This window comes from Netta rufina (genome assembly GCF_964035555.1).
Source record: "Netta rufina genome assembly, chromosome: 7".
NCBI lineage: Eukaryota > Metazoa > Chordata > Aves > Anseriformes > Anatidae > Netta > Netta rufina.
Genome location: NC_140130.1, coordinates 28,267,923 through 28,288,141, shown reverse-complemented (window position 1 = coordinate 28,288,141; position 20,219 = coordinate 28,267,923). Strand labels below are relative to the sequence as shown.

Genomic DNA, 20,219 nt, shown 5'->3' with positions numbered 1-20,219 from the left:
AAAACCTAGTCATAGGTCACTGTTAAGATCAGTAGTCATGAATCAATCCCCATGATAGTTAAATTATTGAGGCAACACTGAAAATGTCTAGGCAACAGACGGAGCTTAAGGTTCCCGTCTTGACAGTTTTCTGCCTTACAAAATATGCATCTCCTAATTTGCTTAGCAGAGGATAAATACCTTCTAACGCTGCCAGGCTTCTCCCTAATTTGCCTGAACTCAGCTCGGTGCCACCACTTCAAGCTAACGGCCAGGGTTCCGCTTACACAACCCTAAATGCTTAATTTGAATACATGTTGCGACTAAAGGTCAGCCAGCCTCCACACTGCATCGAACACCCAAATCTTTCCGTGTTTGAGAGCCATGTGATACCTACCACACACCTTGCAAGTAAGAAAGGAGAGGGTGCCTCAGCAGAGACTTGCAGGTGACAAGGAGGTCCCACTGCCACAGTGCAGGGCTGTCGAGGTAAGTAGCTGAACATGACCAAGCAGTGCTGTACAGAGCAGCACCTCCCAAAAACGTGGTTTTTGTATTACCCAGGAACTTTGGTACCAGCCCAACCCTACAGCCATTGACATGAGCTGGAGGAGAAATCTGGCATAGAAACTGCTTTTGAACTCAGACACAAGGTGCATGAAACTCAAAACCCGCAGTTGACCATGCATGCTTCAACTTGTTTTAGTGAGTACCATTTTTCTTCTGGATCCTTTTATTTTGCATTTATCACGTTTCCAGGTCTTAGCTATAGTATCAATAGCAACGTCCTTGTAGCTGGGTTATTAATTTCCACGCAGAAAGAGATGGGCCACATTTAGGGCCAAAATCAACTCCCAAGTGTTTATCCCAAAATCAACTTCCAGAGACAGCGCAGCAAGTTGGCAGACACCCCAGGGATGCTGAAACCCCAAAAGATCTAAGGCACACATGAAAATTTGGTGCTTAGTTCCTGCTTAATTTTGAGGGAGTTTGAAAGTTTTCAGCTTTTTGTTTCACGAAAGCATTTTAGAGCTTAAGTTCAAGGGCATAAAATCCCTCTCAAATTGTAGTATTTGTAAGGGATTACATACAAGGAGTTGAAAAGTTATCATGAAAATTACTTTACTACATCACCAGAAAATGATCTTTGCTGGAGCTATAAGCTTAATTATAAGCCAAATAACCCACACATATCTATAGGAGAGGCACGGCCCACAGGAAAAGAGAAACACAGCTCATTTACACACAGGTAGCCTAGAAGATGAAATTCTGATATATTGTATGAGCTAAAAGCATGTATAAATTAACATTTTTACAGTTTCTGTTTAAAAGGGGGAACATCACATCAGAATTGAATACACTAAAAATATTTTCAACACATGGTGTCAACATAGGCCAATATGCAAAATCTAGATTTTTGTTTAATGGTAGTCAAGTGCTTGCCACTAAACTATTATTTAGGATCTCTTTTCAATCAGCAATGAATAGGTAAGTATCTTTGTACACCTTTAATAAAGATCTAGTGTGTGCACTTATCAACTCTGGAAGATTTGAAACTGATTCAACAGATGGACTGTGGTCACAACTACCTTTTTGGGCAAGTGATGCTTTATCATAATCTTGATGGAAGTGTTTTGAATAAGCAGAAAAGAAAGCTTAAATTAAAAATAAAAAGTTAAATAATGTTTTGGATTTACAGGAGATATTAAACATCATCTAAAGGTTGCTCTCTTTTAAAAACTACCTGCTGTTCTTAACCAGCTTACCTCTATTACCATGATTCATGATCAGGAGTTAGCCACAGGAGACAGGTTCACTTTCTACATCATTGGCCTGTGCTTTACTCGTATTCTACATCACATAAGGTCAGATACTGCTTGATATTCATACACCCTGTATAGCACAAGAAAAGTGCAAAGACCACTTTTACCTCTCTAAACTCTTCCAACTTACATACTAATTGCCTGGGGTAGAATTGGACTCACACTAGGTCTTTCTACACCAGAGCAAGCCCTCCCCCAAACAAATATTAAGATTCCAGAAACACTCAGATAAAGACAAAAAATATAAGAAAAATAATCAACCCCACATGCCATCAACTATGCCATCAATAATACAAAATATTTTACACCACTTGCACCTGAGTTGAATAGTGGAAAAGAGAGGGAGACTCTGTCAGTGCAAGAGAATGATTCATGTGACCACTTTGTCTTAATTACTCAGAACAAGCAGTTTGTTGCTGCTTAGTGAAGAACAAAGATATCAGCGTCTCTTGACAGAAAAATAAATAGCCATCGCGGTCGTGAGGATGATGAAGAGTGCCAGAACAACAATCAAAATTCGGTTTTGGATGATCCTGAAAAAAAAAAAACAGAAGAGACAAAAAGAAAAAACAAAACAGTGAGAATAGTAGAATATATATAAAACGTTAAAAAGAGATACAAAGAAAACTATTATGGAGAAAAGGCATGTGCCCACAAATTTAGGATTTCCTACACCATTCTGAATATCTTGATTCTTTTCATTTCTTTCAATGTCCAGTGTTTCTAAACATTTCTTTATGAAGCTATTAAATCTGACTTTAGCATTCAGGAAAGAATGAGCCTTTTCTTAATTATGCATACATATAAACATATATTAGAATAACTGAAGTACATGACGTTACAATTTATTAACCTTCTAAAACAAATTAAATTATTACTCCTCAGCTGATGCAATCCAAGCAGGGTGCTCTGTAGTTGTAAATACCATTACATTCTTAAAGCCATTCTGAAATCTTCACAGCTTAAAGAAACAATTTATTAATTTTCAAGGGATTTTATCATTAAGGTACAACATTTCAAGGAAACACATGTCAATGAGATACTTACTTGTACTAAAACACCAAGGGAAAAGTATAAAAGATAGTTTTGAATAAAAGGATGATATAAAGAAGCAAGTGTCAAACTGTGAAGCTTATGTTGTAAAAGCATCTCCTGTCTCTGTAGCATACCTTTACTTATGGTAATAGGCAAACGTTACACTTACTATCGTGCCTAAGAAAATGGAAATTAGTAGTAATAAAAAGTAGTAGAAAGTCATAATATTGTTCAATCATTTTTGTGAGAAATCCCTGCTTCTAAAATCAGATGTCACATCGTTTCAGATTTCCTGAATTTAATAGGTCAGTTAAAATGGATAAATCAATTAATATTGGAATTTGAGGTATTTTACAAAAGCATTCTGAATTGTATGAATCTAATTTTTTTTTTTTTCCATTCTCACAGAGGAGGAAGAATATTTTTATAGGCTTTTTGTGAAACAAGAACTTTTGCAAAACATATTTGTACATGAAGCATATCATCAGAATTGGAGAGATACAGCAAACAAAACAAAATAAAACAAAAAAATCAAACTCAAACCAAGAAAACCAATAATGAAAGAGCCCTACATTGTTTTTATTCTTTTTATTTTTATTACTTTTTTTTTTTTTCCCTCATGCTTCTGCAAAACAAATCTAAACAAAGCTTTTACTAACCCATGGTAAAAAGAAGTAAAACTGTTTTGTGAAGCACAAGGCTCAAACTTGAAGAGAGAGAACGTAATGTGTTAAGCTGAGCATATTTCATATGGTGAAAGAGAGAAGAAACTCTAGAGAGCAGAGGGGAGTTTTCCTTGGTAAGTGTTTTTCATTTGGATGCGGGTGAATATACATATAAATTATATTGGAAAGTGTAAAGAAAAATGCAGTTTTAACCAACTCCAGCTCTCTCCCTGCTTACCCCCCACCTAAAGAAAAAGAAGCAAATGGATGGATGAAAACTGTCACATCAGACAGACACCCTCCCCTGTGACACTCTAAAAGGACTAGCTCTCTATCCTCCTGACAGGTTACAAAATGATCACATTTGCTGACACGTCTTCCGCAAAACTGCTTTAGTGTTTGTGTCCACTTTCCTAGCAGGAGATGAATGGGCTGCTTTGTCCTCATTTATCACTTAAAGCTGAACTAAGATCTGTCTCGTTTATTTTTCCCTTCCTCACTAGAAAGGCTCAACCACAGCATTAATTCTTTTGCGATGACAGCTAATTCAAACTTAACAGGCAATATTTACTCTGCCAAAAGGATGAGGAGGAGGGAGGGATGTTTCTCACTCTTAAAAAAAAAAAAAAAAAGTGTAACAGGCTAACAAAATAAAGCTAATTAAGGGCTTTTGGTTCTTGTTGGTTTGCACTTCAATTTAACACCTGAACTTACAAGCTTGTCTTTTGTGGTGGGGTGTGACATTCTCTGCCAAACACCTGATAACAAACGATTTGCCCAGGCAAATGCATGAAAACCAGAATATATATTTACTCACTCACCCTCATCACTCCTGAAAAGACACTCAGCAAAATTGAAACTCAGCAGTGAAATAGATTAAAAGCATGAAAACTCTTAAAACATTCAGCCTTAAGTAATACACAGTGCAGCTGGCTTGACAACCATTTTATTTGTGGGATGTGGGCCCCAAGGCATCCATAATGCTAATTTACAAAGGATTAACTGTGAGTGAAACTCGCTTAATCTAACACATAGTTAGGCAAAGGCATACGTAACATACCGAGTGTTTAAATCAACTCCTCCTATCTCTGGCCCCTGAAAAGGCATTTCATCATCTGCGATTTAAAATTACATTTTTCTTTTTTTTTATTATTTTTAAAGCCAAATCCTCCAAATGCTTTATTTTTAATACTCTGGCAGTACACACCCAATTGCAAGATTATTTAATCACTGTCCATGCCTCTAAAATCCTTGTCAAGAGAACATTGAGCTAGGCATGCTGCCACCTGTATCTGCTAATTGAAGGTTCACTTACAGTGGGAATCTAGGAAATACATATCAAAGTTCAATTTCTAGGAATCTGAATTAGTCTGCACAGTGCAGCAAAAGAATATCATATTAAAAGGAACAAATTAATCATGAAATAGGATGGATGTTATCAACAGACTCCTACACTGAAGTATTATATACTTTTAATATTCAAGCCCACAGTTAAAGATTAATTTTATATCTTTTAAAAAAGAATAACATCAAGTTTTACTGTTTTACTTTCAAGTGAGCAAGTAAAATTAAACTAACTGCAAACTACCAGAAGGATGGGGCTTGGAGAAAAAGGATAGAGTGGTCTGGTAGCAGCAGGACAGACTTGTGGAGGGGACAGCAAAGAGTGCCTGTGGAAGCCTGATGCCAGGAGCTGCTGCTCAGACAGCGAACACAAGTTCTGGGTGTCAGCACATTTCAGATCTCAAAGTCAATAGGCAAGGGCAACCCTTTAGAGTAAAGAAAAAATGAAGAGGAAAGGGGGTTTTGCGTGGTGCTACGCAGTCAAGCCAGCTCACAGTGGTAGAACAATGGTTGGCATTGGCAGGACCCATCTGTAGAGAAGCCTATAGTGCTGTCACAGCCAGACACTGCCAGTGGGTATTGCTCTAGGCAAAGCATCAAGGAATTTAAATGGGGGAGGGAGTGATAATACCAAAGGGGAAGAAAATGGGGCCTAACACTCACTACAAAAAATCCCAAAGGCTAACATGTTCACAAGAAGCAGATGATATTCTTTTATCTTTACTACACCTTAAATTCAACAAAATCTGGTGAATGAGGAAGCCCAGATTCTTCTTTGAAAATGCAAAGCATGTTTACAGGGTAAATAATTTAAGAAAGAATATATACTTGAAAGAAGACACCCATTGAAACATCCATGGCTAAAATGCCTGAAGGCAAAAACTTGTGCATTTGCATGCTGCATTTTATTAAGTTAGCACACTGTAGCTTTAAAAGAATGCATGGCCAAATTAAGAGGAATGTGTGACTGAAACATCAAGGATTCCTCGAGTTTACATTATGAATCATAGTGCTGTTGATATGAGATGAATTAACCATTTAGTCGATGCAGCTTGTGCACTGAATTCACACCAAGTTCTGCTGGAGCCCGGCGTGCTGGAGCTTGTTAACAGCCAATGTCTACTGCTCCTTTCATACTCGAAACTCGAAGAGCACAAGGGCTCATTCTGCTTTTAGTTAGAAGAGTCAAAAAATCTGTGCTTTTAAATCAAGCTCCATCTAGTTTATCATGGACAGCAGCCCAAAATATTTGGGTGCAAAACCACATAGAAACAGTAACTAAAGCAGATGCAAGGGGAACATTAAAGGATGTCTGGGAGAGCATGCCAGGCTAGCTTGCTGGGCTATCAGCGCTGAAAGCACATCCTATTGCTGGTGCATTTCCTTCTGCTCCCGATTTCTAAACACCTGACCTTCTTTGCCAGCTTCTGGTCGTAGTGCCTAACCTCTGACTACCGTCACACCGGAGGCTCTCTCTGGAGCCTGTGCCAACTTTATTCTGTGAGTTGATGAGCCACACACACAGTCTGCTTTCCTTCCAGGGAGCGAGGGGATCACCCCTTTGATGCACATGGAGATCACTGCTTTGGAGAAAAAGTCCCATACCCATTTCCAAACACTGACATCCCTGGCAAATCCGTTCCCTGTACCCACACCACACCAGAAATTGTGCTGCCTTTCAACATTGCAAAACCCAAGATGATTCTCCCCTCTCTGTAGCTTCAGACATGCACACACACAATGGGTCCAACTCTGTTTGTGACATGTTTAGATCTGTGCCGTATAAACACAAAGCAGTTCCCAAATAAGCTTTTGCAAACCTTACATTAAGGATGCCAACCGTGTTTAAACCTTTTTACAAAACTGCATTCATTAGCAGGGGAGTGCACGACATCTATATGGGTTCAGCCTGATGTCTTGCACATGTCTTAGTGCCTGATTGACCAGCATTGAATAATGATGCCTTGCCATTAAGCACTGATGGTACAATAACAATTGTCATGAAAATTAGCAATCATGGTAACATGTTAACTAAATACGGATATAAACGAACCAGTGCAGACTCTGGGTGCTTAAAGAGTTTTGTGTGCTTAACTTGAAATAATGAAGACTACAAATAAAATACAGCAAAAATTTCTTACAGAAGCTCAACTCTGACACTGATACAAATAAAAAAAATGCAAACGGCTTGGGGAACCAGTTAGCACACATTCATTACAACACAGCTCTTTATTCTTAAAGAAAATGTCTTGAAAAATAGTGTCCTCAAGAACACAGACTGATTGATGACGGAGCACTGTCCAACAGTGTTTCACTGTAATATATGCATTTAAGATGTAACTAGAAATGATTCCTATCAGTCTACTGGGCAGAAAGGCTTCTTCTTTGTATACAAGAGTACCTTTTAAACGGGCACTTTGAGTTACACATTTTTAGGTACTCTTTTATTTGTGACCTCAGTTTTTGCTAACATGCAAAAATATAGGTGCATATAAATCAGTGGCAAGTGGCTTTTAAATACCCAACATTCATGAGCAAATCAGCAGATTCAAACAAACATAAAGTGTAGGTTCAGTCACACGAGGAAATACATACCAGTATTTGTGAAATATATATCAGTAAATGTGAACTTAAAGTAATACAGCTATACTCGATTACCTTCTGGGACAGACATTATTATTACTATATCTAAGGACATAAATGATACTTTATATCAGGGGCTTTTAAATCAGAGAACTAGACCCAGCATAGGGGAATAAAATGTTATGATTGGTAAAGCAAAGCCTTAGATACATAATGCTAAATCTCTTAAGTTAAGGGTATCTGGGGGCTGTTCAAGTAACTATTCATTTTTCCAATCTTTAGGTTTAAGAATGCTTTTCTTAAATAAAAGCAGCTGAAAAGAACTAGAAAGGCTGTGGCAAAACATGGCAACCTACTGAAATGAGTAAGAGAACCCTGCCTAGCAAAAATTACAGCTGGTTGGAAGTATCTCACTTGAGACATGTTTCATCATTAACAACAGAAATTAGAAAGCAGAAATATCAGTCCAAAAAATACCAGCACAACTTGCATAACTCCCTAGCCCACTTTGAGCTGACTTTGGAGAAAGTGAAGAATTTGAAAATAATCAAGTTTTTTTCTTCCCTCCTAAAACTCTGAAAATAAGTTCAAGTTTTTTTTCTTTTTCTTTTGTGTTCTCCAGGTGAGCAGAACCAATTCCATTGTAATTGTCATTGCATATTTAAAGGTGAAAAGGCTCTGGGGGGTGAGAGAATGGCTTACTTCATGCCAAAAAGGCCTAGCTGTCTGGGCTTCCCCTCCAGTCTGGAGACAGGCCATTTCCAGTAGGAGCCTATATCATGTTCCTTGAATTCCCTCCCAAAGGTGCAATTCCTTGCCTTTGGGCTATGGGTTCTAGTTTCCTGTGTGCAAATTCTTTTGAAAATCTATAAAAAAAAATGCTGAAAACTGAGCAGATAATGAGATTAAAGATTTGGAATTAGAGGAAAGGGGAATAATAATAATAGAAAAGAACAGAAATAGAATAGAATGGCCTTTTTCTAGGAGAAGAACATTTTTTTTTTTTAAGAGATAGACCTTACAACTTAACTAATATATTGTGGCTGGGGAGTAGTGCATGCAGAGATAAATACTCTAGCTTTAAAGATCAGTCTAAAGGACTGGAGCTGTATACTTATAATAACATGGATACCAATCTCTAGTTATAATATTACACTCAAACCACATCAATGTGTTTCCACCTGGGCTCTGAATGAAAGAATGAGTCATGTAATAACAGGTGCAGGAAGGTAGTCACACTATCCAGCTTTAAACATATAAATTATATCTAGCTAATCTCTCTCAGCTCCTTGTGTATATGAGCTAGAGGCCTGCTCTGAACTGCCTTCTCTTTTTCCTGTCCATATATGCATCCCAGTAGAACTAGTCAGTTAAGTTAGCTGGCTAGGTTAGGTTTCTACAGATTTGGTAGGGATGACTATCCTTCAAAGCTTAAAGATGAGGTCCAAGCAAGAGTGACAGTTTTCCCAAGACCAAATTGGCTTGGAGAAAGCTTGTTTGAAGGCAAAATCATCCACCAAAGGCTTTATCAAGTTGTAAAGTGTCTTTTCTCATTAATGAGAAAAACTACAGAGGTGAAACTCACCAGTAACTTGGTAGATTTCGTCAATAATTAATTAGCCAGTAAGTACCTTGATTCACCATCTCTCTTTAAAGGATCCCATATTTCCATACAAATTTCTGAGCAGAATCAAACCCCCTTCCCCTTTGACAGGAATTCTGGAGGAACGGGAGATGGGAACAACAGTAAAATATCTCCCTGGGATGAATGCCTCCTGAAACACATTGTGGTTCCATGGCTCAAGGAGATACGTTTTTTATCTCAAGGAGATAGGTTCAAAGAACTACGTTTTGTCACCTTCTGACACTCTCACAGTTAAGACTGAAAATTAAACTGAAATTCAAAGTATTTGTTAGTTAAAACACTTACTGACATATTTAATTCTGAATTGAAATCTTGTAATACATTCCAAATATAGCAGAAGTGTATGAGCACCTTTGGAATATAGTGTTATTTGGTGGCCATCAGGATCATGATTATCATAGCTTACACAAATTCTGTCTCAAGGAACTGGTAGTCTCAGGAGGTACAAATAGTACACAGGTGACCACAGAAATCTGGGGGGAAGAAGTGGATGACAGCTCGACTGAAGTGGCCTGAGAAGGAAAGATATCTGCAGGACTAACTGGAAGACAAATATACAATGACTTCAGCACTCAAACTGCAATAATATGGAAAGCCGAAAGAGGACCTCGTGGACAGTAGAACTAAAGATAAAAAGGCAAAGGGAAGGATACTGCACATCTACTAGCTCAGCTTATTCATTGATTATTTTTAGAACACATGGGAAGGTATTTCTGAAGGATGAAAAGCTTGCTTCCACTTATGAGAGACTGACATTGAACATTTTTCTGCACTGTCCTTAGTGACACAACTTCAGCTTTCTCCTGTCTCCATGTCCACTCCTTCCATGGAGGGAACAAATTAGATTATTACTGTCATTAGGAGGAACAGCGGGTGGCTTCCGGGGCCATGGAAACTCACCAACCAAAACTGGGAGGGGGGGGGGGTTAATTCATTTCATGCAAAACAGAGGCAACACCGGATCTCTTTGGCAAGTCTAAATGAAGATCACGTGTGCAGTAGCAACTGCAAGTGGAAGGAGTCAAGGTTGCATTAATCTCCAACCAGCCTTTCTCAGGGTACTGAAGTATCAAGAAGAACAAATCATACATTTAGTCACCTGAGCATGACTAAGAACCATAGGCCTCAGCAAACATTACAAGCGCTTTAGAAAGAGCTCTGAGGGAGGGTAGATAGCCCAGCTGTCAGAATAATGGCATTCTTCAGCACACTGACCGCATATAGCCCTAGTCCTCAAACAGTTAATGGGAAAAAACAAAAAACAAAAAACAACTAACCCCAGTCCCCTCAAAGCTGAAGCAATTACTTCTCCAGCAGAAGAAATGTATGCAAGCTATAAAATGACAAGAATATACATGATTACAAATGGACTTTTTAAATAAATATAGTTAAGTCTATATTCTGTGCAATTTAAAGAAAGCAAAGTTGTCTTAAGTCTGCATTTTATCAACTTTCATAATCATTAGATAGCACTACAATATATATCTTAAACTGATGAAAGAAAGTAACATCTTTTACCTTGCCTCACTTTAATGATAAACCTACAGCTTTTAAGTGTGATGAACCTGGAGACTGGACATTACTTTGCTTATATTGTTTTCCCCTTATCATGCTATATTTGACTGGGCATCTTGTTGTATGGCAAGTTTGCTACAATTCTCTTAACAGTGTTGACCTCTTTTGTAAAAACCTGGAGGCATCTGCAACAATTGTTCCTGAAGATGTGCTCTCCAAAATGTTACCATTTCATGGCACTTCTTGAATGATAGAATAGATTTTTTTTTTGGTATGTATTCTTTTTTTTTTTCTTTTTTTTTTTTTTTTCAAATGCTCTAAAAGAAAGGAAAACAATCATGGCTAAGGCCATTTGTGAGATGGCATTAAAAGAGCCTACTCTGAGACAGATAAAAATAATGAGAATCTTTCTGTCAAGAAGGATTTAGAAAATATCACTAGCATTATTAAAATTTAATTTTTTACTGTGCTTTTTGGTTCCCCCTTTTCCAGTGATAATGAGCAGGACTGCACACCTCCACATTGCTAGTACTTGTTTTGAGCAATAAATTCAGCCTTCCAGTCTGAAGACATTTCAGACAACAATTTTGACTGCTATAGGCTTATTTTTCAACCTGTTCTGTGCTTTGAGTCTTCCTATAAAAACCAGTTCATAAGCTAATTTTCCACAAGGCCAGTGGAACAAATAAAAATCAATTTTTGCCCAACTGGTTTAGAGAAAACCTGGGAATAGTGAAGACAGAACAGTGAAAAATAAAAAGAATCGATGTATTCACAAATGGTTTACCTGATAGAGAACTATCAAATTAGTTGACAGGAGATACTTGCCACTATTAGAGTATTTTCTTTTCAGCATGTTACAGTATTTCTATTAGGGGAGCAGAAATGCCTCTACTTTGTTATGACCTCAGACACCTCGGTTTAATAACCACACCGAGCCTCCATGCATTCTGTAAAACTACAGGGCACAAAGTCAAAGTGCAGGAGCACTTGCAGATCTTGCAACCGGAGGGACCTGCAAGCCCAACCTGGCTTAGAGTGGGTGTAAGTTTTCATGATCTCGTAGAAAGGGCGAAGATTCCTGTCTCAGTGAACACAGGGAGATGTTCATGACCTCAGGCCAACCTTGTCAAGAGGAATTTGGTCCATCAAGAAAGGAAAAAATTGTAAAACACTGCCCAGACTTCCCTCCCCAGCTAGAAAAACAGATGCTCAGGAGTACGCTGAAGACTAATTAGTTTAATATCTCTTGGAGAGCAGAATACAAAATTTTCCAAAGACTGGAATCCCATCCTTAGACTTCAAAACTTTCAGAATCCCAAGTACAACTCAGGACATAGACTTTAATATCGAGGTTCAGTCCATTTCATAATCCTCTCCATTAATTAGGCAAGTGATTTTGAAACTGTGATACTGGGAAGGGATTGGGTAGTTTCTTATGCCTTATGTCTGCCTGCAGTCAGAAAAACATGTCTGAAAACTGACTGAAGAACAGAATCTGCTTTTTAATACAAATTAAACATCATTCCTGTAGAAATAATACAAATCTGTAATTTACAAGCTTAAATATTAGGGAAGCTATTTTTAAGTAGCTGTAATCTTCACCATAGTACATAGCATTTTATACACTCCTTCATTTTTATGAGTTGGCATTAGAATGTGACTCATTTTAACAGCAAAAAAAAAAAAAAAAGGATTAAGTATGTCAATCTGAAGTCAAAGCTGCATATTTCCTATTTAAGAATATTGTAACACACCACGGAGACATCATTTCTAGGGCCAAACAAAACCTTATTCAGTAAAGAAATGGCATAAAATATAAAATATTTAGCAGAGGAAGGGTACTTGGAGTTAAGCAGTTTCACTGCCAGTAAACAGCATCATAATAAATAGTGTGCATCTAGAAAAAAAAATGCATACCTGTTCTTCCCTATTCAAGATGTATCATGTATCACCTCAGCCTTGGAAACTAATGACAATATTACCCATCTACTAAGTATATTCAGGGAGAAACTAAAAACACCACACATTTTGATTCTGAATCTCCTACAACTGATGTTAATTTGCTTATGATATCTGCCTGATTTAGAGCTAATCTTCTGTAAATTGACTCCTAATGCTGTCTGAAATAATCCTCTTAATGCTGGTCTGTCTTGAGCACTTTATATCAAATACCATGAAATACTCAAGCATATATAAGGCGTATGGTATTTGTAGTGCTGTTGGCTGCTCTCAAACATTTGCTGTGGGCTCAACTGTGCCATGAAGAAACAAGCATGGTGCAGAGCCATGCTGCCTTGGGGCAGCTCCAGGAAAAGCCCCAGGTCGTGTTGCTCTGGCTGTCCCCTTTGAAGGGGACAATACACTGGGATTGTGTCTTACCACTCCTGGCCACTGCAGAGAAGAGATGCTCTTTGCCTCTTTACAAAATGGTGCAGGAAGGTGGAATTCTGTATTCCATACTTCCCACCTCCAGAGCACATGATAATGAGAAAAAGCAAACAGTTTGGGCTTTGAGATTTCAGAATGACAACATCAGTGTTAAACAGCACTAATTATCAGGTGGAAGTCTAATCTGCTAACTGGTTTGAAAAGAGAGAGACAGACAATTTCGTTTCTTCAGATGGAAAAAATACATTTAAGGGTGTTGCTTCAACATTGGTCAACTTAATTATTATTGTCAGTGTGCAAACTCTGTATTCAAAAATATATTTTTTTTTCCACTAAATCCATTGGAACAATTTTCTCCCCCAAAGTTAATTTAACGGTACAGCTGAAAACCTAATTGATACTGGTGAGCAATGCAATTCCAACATATTATTTTCTTGGTTTTTGAAACTTAAATGGCAGGCACACGTTTGACTGAATGGACCTCTTTATGTTTTAACAGGCAGTTTATTGGCCCAGACTCCAACATATAACAAGCACAATTGCAAGAGCAATACATTTTTAATTGAAAAATTCATGTATTTTTACTATGAAAGTGACTCAAATTACAAGAAACTTTGTCAGGTAAAGGGCTTAAATTTTTATATATATATATATATATATATATATATATATATGGAATGTTGTTTAGAAATTATATTCTTACCATAGCAAATGCTTACAGGAGGCTATTAAAAGAAAAAAGATATATGTTGTTTAAATTGTATTTTATTGGAGCTTGTTTTTTTTTCGTATATTAAAGAACAGATAAAGCACAGTGATCAGTGAGCTGTATGTGTCCAACAGCCCTTCAAGAGCCTTGTGGAAATGTATAAAACAAGCAGTGATACAATCCTTTGCCAAACACTGTCATAAATTTTTTATTTGGCAGCTAACATTCTCACTAGTTTTCTTGGCAGCAATTGGGACCTTTAGCAAGAAAGGTGCAGGAGAAAAATACCTTGTTTAGAGATGTTTTCAACACTTTCTGGGATTTTTCAGAACTTCTGCCTGCAGCACATTTTACAACCACAGTCTCCAGTCACCTGATGAGTAGGTGGTGGTTTAAAACTTTTTTTTTTTTTTTTTTTTTTTTTTAAATATAGACAGCCTACTACCCCCCTCTGGCCTTCAGCCTCCAACGTGAGCATGGAGGGGGGCTGCGTGCTCCACAGAGATACAAGTGGTTGCTCCTCTCTGTCTAGACACAAAACTGAAAATAATATCAGAATGTACTTTTCATTGCTCCTGATACTATCTGTATCTTATTCCCTGATGACAGAGATAAATGAAAGGCAAACATGTGCTGATTACTTTTGCATTTTTGCTTTGGAGATCTCTGCAGAAAAGCTGGTCACAGGTGCAGCTACCCTGGTCAGCTGGTGGACTGACTGATAAACAGAACTGTGAAATAGATTTCTGTACCCAGAACTGCTCTTCAAGGAGTGCTATTTTTTTTTTCTTTTATTCTTTTTTTAAGATATACTAAACTCAACATCTGACGCAGAGCCTTCCTGAGTGCACCCAGATATGCTGATGCGTTGTATATGTGAAACTATGGTTCCAGCAGTCCAACGACTTGGATTGTACAGGCTGGAATTATATAGTGAGCTCTCACTGATCCACTTACAGAGCAGATGTTTTATTTTATGGTCTTTCACTGTTTCAGAATAGAAATAAGATTAACCTCTTTTGCATCTCAGCAACTTCCTGCAAAACTTTCACAACATGACACATTTCAGCCCTTCCCATGGACATAAAGAAAACAGTTTGTCTTAACTAGACATGGACCAGGAGAGGCACGTTTTCCTTATTTGTCTGAAGTTGGAAAAGTTGGAATTTAGTTTTAGACAGTATAAATTGCTTTAAACACAGGCTTAATTAAAGTAACGATGCTACACTTATAAACACAACCTATTATGCTTCCCCACAGCTTGTGTTCCAGTTTTGTCTGTCTTGTTTACCAGGGGCATCATCTGCTCAAAAACTTTGTAGAGCACACACAGACATCTAGTGGCTGGTGAAAACACTGCAAGCATGTCATTGCATCTGATACAGCTCTATTGGAGACACTGAAGTTATGCCAGGTATGAGTTGAGCTAATTTTGTCTCTGTTACAACTATGGATGGGCAATCAAACAGAGAGCGAATTGCTCTCTTTGTGCCATCTCATGTAATCATGCTGCCTCTGGTGAGAGAGCTGCTCTCTTGGCAACTCTGGCTTCCCAAATTTCCCTAATCGCTGGTTCATTTTAATTCACAATCTGAGCTATTTTTGCCTTTCTTCAGAACAGCTTTAAATTTCTCTCTCCTTGCTATTATTTTGTTTTACTCAGAAACTGAAGGGTTTAGTTATGTAATGTCATTCAACAGATAGGTTCTCTGAATGCACACAGTGAAAGGCTATTGGAAAGCGACAGAGTAAAACAATTATACAGAAAACAAAACACACCGACAAAAAATATACAGTCAATAATAAATTCTAAATTGCTGGTAGAGGAATACAATTTGATCTACAGCCCACATCCCTCAATGGAAAGATGTCCATAACTTCAGTGGGGTTTGAGTCCCACATCTGCAAAGGAGATCAAGAGCCACGGTTTTGCACAACGTTGTAAGAATTCAGCGCCCTGATTCTGCTCTCAGTTACACCAATTTAAATCAAGCGGTACTCGGTGGTGTCATAACCCTGTACATCTGTGTCAGACCCTGTGTTGCAAGGGCAGAGTTGATGCCAAGAATGCAAAACAGATGTTGCTTTCCTAATGTTTTCTTGTTGTCATTTAAGTTGTTTTTGTTGGGTTCTGTTTTGATTTTGGTGAATAAAACAGGTCGGCAGGACTTTTCAGAGGGCAGACTGGAGCAACATTTCTGCATCTTCTCTTTCATTTTGTGTATGTGTGTGAATATGCAGAGAGTTTGAGTTACAAGTGGGAAAAATCTTTTTTTTTTTTTTTTTTTTTTTTTTTTAAGCTTCATTTGAGCTATGCACTGTTCCCTTGGGGCAAAGTGAAAGGTAGCTATTTGCGGATGGGAAAAAGGGCTTTTGTGAACAGCAAAACTGCATCACCGAACAGCTTAAGAAAAAGATTTTTTGAAGTTATTTTTTACTACAATTTTAAGAGGAAACGGGGATAAATATATCTTTTTTGCATGTTGACTCATTAACAAATTTAGCAATAAACACTTTATAATTAAGTCCACTAGTTTACTGCTGTCTAGAAGTTTCTCAATACTCTTTGCACAGAAGGTTTTGGAAAATGTAGAACTAAGTAACAGGGAAGGCAACTCCCAACAGCTTGCTCAAGCAAATCTATCAGAGGCTTAAACTCACTTCTGAACACTGAAATTTGAGATGCCGTATCAAATAAGCAGCTCTTTTTCCCTCAAGAGAAGAAACTGGGTGTAGCTAACCTAGTGCATAATAGGTTTATTCTCATTCACAAAACAGGAATTACTTTATGGCCCAAAAGTAAAACTAGCGCAGAAGTATACTAGCAGATTTGCTGCAGATGTGTGTTGTGACACGTATGCAGGGAATCTGCTATTAATCACATGCTAAGATTTTAATATTATGTAGGGTAATGCAGGCAATCATTATAGTGAAGGTTCTGGATTCATAAAAGCCTAACCCACAAATGGTCTTTTAAATTTAATACATTTGAGCTCACTCTCACACCGCACCAGTTGAATTCCCCGATTCACAGCCTCCCCCAGCCCCCCTGCACCCTGTTACATACATTTATTTCAGTATCTATTGTGTGTTTCTTTTTGTGTTTGTGCTCAGCTTCTTTCACTGTGACACATGACAGTTGTTGGTGAAAGTGCAGCTTTTCAATTCTCCCCCTCACCGGCCTATGACAGGAATGTCCTTGTTAGAGGGGCTGTTTGTAAGACCTCTGGATCCATACCTAGCGCAGGAAATGGTCTGGCTCAGATGCTGGAAAAGCCATCCTTCACCTGAATCCTTCACAATTTGTGCCCGAACATAACTAGAACCTACGTATCTGTACCCGGGCTAGGATTACTGTGGACAATTATACCGTGGAAATGCATTATTCTGACAAAGCAATCAATCACATTATTTCTCACAATTTCAGTTCACCCCTAAAATTTTCCTTACCTCCAAAGCCAGCTGGATATTATATTACCAAAGCTGTTGAAAGGGTGTAACACTAACCATGAAGCCAAAGGCCACTAAAACTATGCAATGCATAAATTTTTATTGTTTGCTCAGCATTGAAATCTCATTAGGGCTCATAACTCATCGGCACACTGCAAACATTTGCATCTGCTGATCATGAGAACTTAGAAGGAATGTACACCTTTGGCTAATTTACTTGTTATGTTTTCAGATGAGACTGTGTGCGTTGCTTTTTACTTTCTTTTAAAAAAGTCCTTACCCGGTTGTGATTTCAATGTCCACTTTTTAAACTGCACACATTAAAACTTTCATTTACAGGCTCTCAAGGTTGTTCTGTTGCTGGCAATGTTCATGATCATCATTTTACAAAAGCTTCATTTGACTTAGTATTCAGGACAATCGCTGTTTGAAAACTGTGCCCCATAGAGCATTTCACTTCATTCATCCTTTCCGCTTTATGCAGTCACATTTTAATTAGATTAAAATTTGTCCTCCAATTAGCTTTCATTAAAGTATATAGTTTACAGCAAAAATCTCCACTGAGTTATGCTTCAAAACTGTGCCTAAAGTTTAAAATGAAATGACTGTGCAAATGAAGTGATTATGAAGATTATTACTATGCAAAAAACATCAGTCGCTTCTTGGTTTACTTATACATTTAACTCTGTAATTTATTTTGCCAACTTCAATACCTCTGTGTTCTCCAGAGTGGTAATCATAATAATACCTTGCAGTTACAGGATACCTTTCATTCCTAAGGATCCTTAGGGGCCTGATTCTGCAATCCTTATGCACATCAGTAGCTCTGAAGTCCCTGAAAGGATCTGAACGAGTGGTGCTTGCTCCACGTGAACCAAACCTAACTGCAGGTCGAGTCCTGCTCTTGGGTACCCACGTAACACGACTTGGTTTGTGCAGCTCAGAACGCAAAGCAGGTACGACCATTGTGTCAAAAGTCCCCTCACCTACCTCTGGCTGAGATGTAGCAGCTGTTTAATGGAGCATGGTTACAAGATGCATGTCTTTAAACGTGAAGACAGATATTCCTCCCCTCCCAGTTAAAACTGCAGAGAAAACTGAGGATGTAATTATCCAAAGTGGAAACGGCTCAGTAGGATGCTGGGGCTGCATCCCTTGTGTCACTCAAGTCTTCAGATGCAACTCTGCCAAGTATCAGATGCCCAGTTGCTAATACCTACTGCACATGCAAATTTATTATGTGCTGAAGGCAATATAAAGTTTACAGTTCACAAGGCTGATCCTACAACCAGAACAGACATTTGTTCTGGAGCAATCTCTCAGTGGAACACATGGGACTCTGTGCTGGAGCAGAGCTCCGCAGAAATGGATCTGTTTGCAGGAAATTCTCTTCCAATAGCAAGAGCTATAAATATATACTCATATTTGAGAGAGAGAGAGAGAGGGATGCAGCCAACATCTTAAAACTAAAAATAGAGAGACTTGGGTTACAAAAACAGGGACCTGTCTTTGCTCTAGCAACATATTTCCAATAGGAGGAACACAGTTGAAAACAAATATTTTACTACAAGTGAAATGTAGTTTACAACCATGAGAGAGTGATTTCAGCAAAATACAGGAGTGGAAAAAACAGTGTCTCCTATTTTTCATGCATTATTTGGATGAACAATTATTAGTGAATCTTCACATCACTGAGGTAACTAGCATTATTCCCACTCAGCAGATGGCAAAACTAAAGTTTAAGGGTGTCAAAGGCTAGAGGGGAGTTTATTGTTTAAATGTTCTGACTCCATGCCCTGTACTCAAGCCAAGACCGTGTTTCCAAGATGCAAAGCATCCAGCAGCAATACTAATTTTAGGAGTCATGATCAGGTCTGTCCCTTCCTCCCCCTGCTCCCATCTCCTCTTGGTGTTCATTTCTGCCATCACGTTACAACATGCCAACCTCAGTTGTGCTGATTCAACAGCTCGTGGGTCTATGCGATGAATCAGATCAAGGAACTGATCCAGGATAAAAAAAGAAAAGGAAAAAAAAAAAAAAAAAAGGAGGAGAGGAGGGCCGTTTTACATGGGATCAATTTCATTTCAAGACATTGACTCTAGAACAGAAGTGTCCATGAAAACGGGAGGGCAGCTGGATGTAGCACAGGGATAGAATTGAGTAGTTCTGGGGGCAAGAGATCCCACTATTGATAATGATGGTTTCAAATCAAAGAACTGACATCCAAATTGTCCTGAAATTATTGCATTTTCATATTTTAACTCTTTTACATCTCTCCTTCCTTTTACTTTCCTTTGCATTTTTTGTTTTGAGTAAGATTGCAGCTGCTCTGTATTACCTTTCCTCAAGAAATTTGCAGAAGACAATTCAGAAAATCTAAGTATTTCACTTTCCTCAATTAAAATCTGGAACAACAAATTCACAATTACATTGACTATATTGCAGAAATACTGCTCCATTTTCTCAGTGGAGTTGTTGTGTTTCGTAAAATACAGACAAACTAGTCATGCTGTATGTCAAGGGTGCATTTACAAATAGTTTACAAAGGATTTAGGTGATTAGCCATACACTGAGACAGTTAATCAAATTTAAAAGCCTATTTTAGAATTCTACAGATCAAACACATATAATCCTGGTTATTGCTTTCTACCTTATATCCAACCCTAATGCACACCATTATAACATTCGTCTAACTCTTTATAAATGATTTGCGTTATCAAAAAAAAAAAAAAAAAAAAGCCCAAATCCTACCTTAAGCAATGGGTTAGATAATTAGGACTTTGAGACTCCTAGACTAAATGAATCAGATCCAAAAATCAGATCTTTGGAGGTAGTTAGCCAGTCTGTGCCATGAATTAGATACTTCAAGGCCCTTAAAAATCTCAGCCCTCATCACTCTGTACATGGGACTTACGCAATTTAAAAAAGTTGGCCAAGTGTCATCTGAAAAGGCACAAATGCCGAAGTAATTACAACAGCTGAGGAACACATCTTTCCTTACACAAAACATCAGCATCATGACAGGATGCTTAAAGCTTCATCACTTCATGCTGGTAGTGGAAAAAAAGCCCAACAATAG

At 38.0% G+C, this 20,219-nt stretch overlaps 1 protein-coding gene across 4 annotated transcripts in view; it reads right to left on the bottom strand.

The window, feature by feature from the left end:
• Positions 1-878: 878 nt before the first annotated feature.
• The window catches only part of VTI1A (vesicle transport through interaction with t-SNAREs 1A), a 269,515-nt gene continuing 250,174 nt past the window's right edge, over positions 879-20,219 (bottom strand). For all 4 annotated transcript variants that reach the window (XM_084290595.1, XM_084290593.1, XM_084290596.1 and 1 more), the window contains one exon: positions 879-2,335. Coding sequence is in view for 2 of the 4 variants with exons in the window: in XM_084290593.1 (XP_084146719.1) it covers positions 2,242-2,335 (94 nt within the window). In the remaining 2 variants the exon portion in view is untranslated. The remainder of the gene's footprint in view (positions 2,336-20,219) is intronic.